Source organism: Pseudophryne corroboree, chromosome 6, assembly GCF_028390025.1.
Source record: "Pseudophryne corroboree isolate aPseCor3 chromosome 6, aPseCor3.hap2, whole genome shotgun sequence".
Lineage (NCBI taxonomy): Eukaryota > Metazoa > Chordata > Amphibia > Anura > Myobatrachidae > Pseudophryne > Pseudophryne corroboree.
The window spans coordinates 541,306,173-541,312,172 of record NC_086449.1 but is presented as its reverse complement, the minus strand read 5'-3'; the positions used below and the strand labels follow the sequence as shown (position 1 = coordinate 541,312,172).

The 6,000-nt window shown below is 43.1% G+C and overlaps 1 protein-coding gene across 1 annotated transcript in view; it reads right to left on the bottom strand.

The window, feature by feature from the left end:
• Positions 1 to 4,348: 4,348 nt before the first annotated feature.
• Positions 4,349 to 6,000, bottom strand: part of LOC134934617 (solute carrier family 23 member 1-like) — a 319,416-nt gene continuing 317,764 nt past the window's right edge. The window contains exon 12 of the mRNA XM_063930011.1: positions 4,349 to 4,770. Within this exon, the coding sequence (XP_063786081.1) occupies positions 4,595 to 4,770 (176 nt within the window). The 3' untranslated portion in view covers positions 4,349 to 4,594. The remainder of the gene's footprint in view (positions 4,771 to 6,000) is intronic.

Sequence of the window (6,000 nt, the reverse complement as noted above, 5' to 3'; positions counted from 1 at the left end):
TGGTGATTCCAGAAGAGCATTGGTGGAATTAGCGGAATAACCACTGTCCTTGGACAAGAACCCCTGTTTAGCTGGCTAAGAAGGAATGGACACTTCTAGGGACAGCGTTAAGGTAATCACATGCATACCAATCTTGAAGTTTACCAAAATATTGCCAGGTCACACAACAGCCCAATATACATCGTATTATATTGTACCATTTCCTGGAAAGTCAGAAAAAGTTTTAATCCACTCGAAACAATATTCTTTATAACAATGTTTACTGCTTAAGTTTACATAGACAGTGATTGTGAGGCTTTTATTACATTTGCATCTTTAATGAACTGTAATCACTATCACCTAATGGCTGTGTTGACATACTTTAATGATGCCATTAGTCTTGCAATTGAGCTTTGTATATCTGCTAGTTTTTTCTTTAACATTAAAATACTGGAACTATTAAATATGTAAATGTGAATCTAAGTGCCTCACTCAATGTTATGTTTCAATGCGTTATGCTTGATGTCCCCACTAATATAATTTATTGTATTGCATGCCTATTGCTTTTATATACAGATAACAGAGTCAGTGTGCAGTATATACAATGTCAATTTCTCAAAGTAGGTTAAAAAAATATAAAAATTTAATTTAATTAAATTAGAACTTGAGCAAGTTACCTCTTTCCACGACATCTTTGCTCTCCAAACAATCAAATTTTATAGGTAATATTTAACAGGCAAATAAACACAACTTAGTCTTCATTAGCGTAAGAATCTTTATATTGAAGATGAATGTATAATATTTGGAAGAATAAAAGCATAACATTGTATTTACTGCTAGAACAGATGCAGCATCTATTGTGGTATAGGAAACAACAAAAGTTGTATGTTAAATATTTATATTAAAGACCCTTCTGCAAGCCTAAATTATGTTTAAGCAGTTAGCATTGTATTATTTATATTATATTTATTTGATGTCAAGTTTAGAAATATGCTACTGTATGCTACAAAATGAAAAATGTTGAATTTCAATTTGATTTAAAATTATGTGTTTTCCATGTTGGATTAATCGATATCTTCAAACAAGTGTGGGCCCGGTGTACAAGTGTGTCTTAATCGGGCCCGCGTCCATTAAGAATGTATTGAGTGCCAATTGCTGCAGCTAAATGTGACCGAGTACGGGTGTGACTACGTGTGACAGGCATGCACGTATTGCCATGGTGAAGCCACGATAAGCATGGCTACATCTGTAGTGGAGCAATTTCTTGCTCCAGCACGTTTAAGTCACATTGAGACTGTGCCCCGATTGTGTCAATGCAGAGTCGCAGTTATAATTTCAGGCGCACAAAGGGAGAAGTGTAATGAAAATGTTGTGGGCAGGGAGGTGTCTGAGCGCAAGCACAGTGATGGCCCATCTTATGGGGGTGTCACAGATGGTGAAAGTGGTTACATATACACTCACATAGGAGGCAATACACGTACAGAAAAACTGCACTTTGCATAGGGCGGCTAGTGCAAGTTACGATTTTGCAACTAACGGCGGCATCTAAGGACACAAAAAATTGGTATTACAGCATGCACGGATGCTGAAAGTGAGCATCTCGTCAGCACAATCGGGCGCACAGATGTTCACAAGGGAAAGCTTTTTTAGACTTTATTTGCATAAAGCCGCAGACATGTGACTGCCAATATGCAGCTGTGGCTATTGCTACCTGCACCTCTGAATCAGCTCCTTTGCTTTTAAAATTTGTATAAAATGAGATTCAGTAATAAAAATGTAAGAACTTGCTGATTATGGGCAGGTGTGGTAGAGCTACGAACAGTGGCAGATCTGGAGGGGTGGGGGTGAACAAGTCAACCCCCCCCCCCCTTCCTGTAACACACAGCCCCTGATGACCTGAACAGGGTTAAAAACAGTGTACTGCACTGGAGCCACACAATGAAGGGGTCAGCAACCGGCGAGCGGAACGTTGCCTCAGCACGCTATCTCAGGCAAACCTTAAAGCCCATTTGCCAGGCGCCCGCAGCAATGCATGATGCTCTAGTGGCATGCCCAGCTCTGGCTTGGCGTGTGGCTCCACTCCTACTCCCGTAATCTGCCAATAGCCAGACAGAACAGTTAGTGTGCCATAGACATGGGACAGCACCGCCATGGAACAACCAGCCCTTCTGACCATCCTAGGGGCCTCTCTACATCCTTTCCAACAATGACAGGGCCCACAATGCCAGCTCAGCATGAGAATGCCTTAACAGCACATTATCGGCCCCCACCCACCCTCTGTCACATTTCTGTAGAATAACTGCACAACTCTGACCAGCAGCTCCCAGCATAAGGTAATTCTGGGCATCACACAGCCATAACCCACCACCCTCCACAGGCACTGACAGCTACTTGTGATCACAACACTGACAGAAGCCCCTCCACATGCACTCTAACAGATCCCCAGTAAACAATTACAGAAATACCACATCACTGCAGCATGGCATATCGATCACAGGCTATCACTACACTTAACCCCCACCACCACCACCACTACCATGACACCCATCCAGCTTGCAGACTCCCCAATACAATGGCACCCAGCTTGCAGTTCGCCCAAAAAGATGACACCCACCCAGCTCTTCGCCCGCCATACAATGACATCCAAGCCACTTTAACATACATAACCTTCCACTTAAACACTATTGTAATATTTTGAGTGTGAATGAGCACACATACATTACTTGCAAAATGCTTTCAGATTGCTGCATATTTAGTGAATTATCCATATTATTTTCTGTTTTTGAAAACTAAGGCCCAAATATATTATCTCTTAACAAGAGAAAGTGGAGGCAGATATAGAGTGATAAATGACCAACCAACCAGCTTCCTAACTGCCATGTCACAGGCTGTGTTTGAAAAATGACAGTTAGTAGCTGATTGGCTAGTCATATATCACTCATTATCCGTCTCCACTTTATCTCTGGTTAAGGATTAATACATTTGGGCCTAAATGAGCTGATGAAATTTTTGAAAAATTGTATTGTCGACCATATTTCTGTAATAGACCCAACCCTGTCCTGACAGCTGTGTACTAACCAAAGCTGACCAAGAAGACAATTGTGCAATAGGGGCTGCATATTGTATCTGTCAGTTTTGTGCATTTAATATTTCAGTTCCTAAAATCATGAAAACGTGTTGATTCAGTTGCAAGCCAACAGAACAATGATATGGATAGAGTTTTACCATCTTATTCAAAGGGCTGGTTAAATGCATGACTCACCATTGTGCTTGTCCAATTGCCATGATTGTTGTAATACAGTACATGTGCTATTTATTATGTAGAAAATGTGCTCCATCTGGTAAAAATTTATTTCACGTGCAAAACCATTGCAGACATGAACACAAGACGCTGATGCAGACTTGATCGCAAGACTAATTGGGAATGCATCACACTGCGCATGCTCTGGAGCTAAGCAATGAGCATATGCAGGTGCGAGTTGTGCAGTTGCATCTCCACTTGTGGTCAAAAGGAGTGTATCTGCTAATGGAGTGGTCACATGGAAGCTAAGTTTAGAGCATAGGTCTGCAAACTTGGTCCTCATTACCCCACACAGTGCATGTTTTGCAGGTAACCCAGCAGGTGCACAGGTGTATTAATTAGTCACAGACACATTTTTAAAGGTCCACAGGTGGAGTTAATTATTTAACTTGCGATTCTGTGAGGAGACCTGCAAAACATGCACTGTGTGGGGTCCTGAGGACTGAGTTTGAGAACCTGTGGTTTAGAGATACCGTGTTCATGGGTTGCTTACTATGAAATAACGCCTCTATTTAAATGGATCCTTTATTTAATATGCTTTACAATTGGAGGATCTTTTACATCATGATTAAGGCTATGAAAGCAAGCATGTGGATAGGGGTGGCCTGACCACAGGAAGACATACCTCCCAACATGACCCTCTCCAGGAGGGACACAATGCTCTGCTTCTGGACTTTTCGCTTAATGTATGATTGTCAGCACCTATGTTGAACAAGTTAATGGATAAGAAAGGTGTTTCAGCTCAGGTGATGGCACTCATATATTAGGAGGGAAATCCAGGACCAGAGCATTCTGTCCCTCCTGGAGAGGGTCATGTTGGGAGGTATGGGAATATGTTCAGTACAACTCTTCATACAGGCAAGAATATAGATTTGTTGAATTGAACAATTATGGGCGACTTGTAGTCATAACTGCATCCGCCCCAAAGTACATACGTCAATCAAGCTATGGTGGTTACATAGTTTCAATAATCAAACTTTTAAAATGAATTGTGCACAAATGTTAACAATTGAATATATTTATTTTACTTCTGTAAAACAATCATATACCACTTGCATAATTAGTGGGGTGCATAAAACAGATCATTTTCATATAACTCAATTAATGCTAAATGCTGCATGTAAAGGATTTACACAGCTGGGAATATTCCCTAGCTGATAATGCAGCCTGTGAACCTGTTGCTGAGTTACAGGACAAGGAATCATTCAGTTTGGGAGTAATACTTGTGATGATTCTTTGCTTCTGATAAAAGGGAAATCGTGCGTGAGGTCTGTGGATGAGGTTTATGAAGCACGATGTGTTGGAGGAGGGTACTTAATTCCTATCCATCTGAAATGTTGGCAAGAATGGAATGTATCGACTCCACGAAAGCCTTCTTAGGTATTTTGTGACAAAAGGCAGATCATAACAAGATTGTCCTTCACTGCCATTAGTTTTCCCTGCATGCATTTGTTTATGCCAAGCTGAAGTTCCCCTTTCTTCATCTGTACCTAAGCGGAAATAAGAAAACAAGATCATCATTTCTGGCTGAGCAAATGATTTATTGCACTATGCTGGTTGCTAGCCAAAATAAGCAAGAACGTTGGAGAGCAACATCCTGAGATCAGATGCTTAAGCACACAGATTTCATATTAAATGTACAGTAGTTCAGGTCACTCTGTATTGATTCACTGAATAAAGATCCTGCATCTGTGTGTTGTTTCAGAAGTGTTTCCAATAAACACTTACTGTATTTCACTCCCCCATTCTGTCTGTCCCTACCAACTGTACAAGCGAGCTGTATGACATCGCCCAGGCTGAAAGTGTCGCACAGTAGAAAGTACTGCAGAAGCATATACTGTACAATAAGTTGACTTCCCTACATGCCAGACTCATCATGCTACTGAATGTGCTGGATTTACTGGGGGCAAAACAACATTCCTACCTTATTTGAACAGGAAGCGGGTCCCTCCACCCCGGCAAATGCCATCTTCCCAGTGATATTTGGGAAGATGATGCTGGCCAGTAGAAAGCAAAGACTATGGCACAGTACCACAGTCTTTGCTTTCTATTTGTGGTGCCATCTTCCCAAAGAGTTCACTGGGAAGATGGAGCAGCCACCGACCACAACACAGGAATATTGGGAGGGGGGGCTAGCAGACCCAGGCCCCTCCAGCAGCTCAGGCCCAGATAATTTGTAACACAAACACACATCTCTCTGCGCCACTGTACATGGGGGCTAATTCAGACCTGATCGCTGCTGTGCGTTTTCACACAGTGGGCGACAGGTCTGAACTGCGCAGGCGCCACAGTGTGCTGTCGCATGCCAGAGATGCGATCGTCATCTCAGTCCAGCGATCACCTCTGCCTAATTGACAGGCAGAGGCGTTTGGTGGGTGGGAGACAGCGGGTCGGCGGCGCTGGGCCACCGTTTTAAGTGTGCGGTATGGGCACCGCTGGTGTGCCCAGACCATGCGGAGGGTGGGCTGCACGGCTGCGTGACGTCATGCGCAGTCGCTGCGACCCGGAGAGCAATGGGTAGCTCCATGCCAGCGCACAGGAGCTGTGCTGGTAGGGAGCTACTCTTCAGGTAAAAAAGCATCGCCGCCGTGCGATGCTTTTTTACCTGTGCGGGGATGGAAGAGCCAGACATGCGTGGCGGACTAGCCCTGAGCTGGACATCCCCCCGCATGTCTTTGAAAGTGATCGTAGATGTGCTAAATTTAGCACATCTACGATCA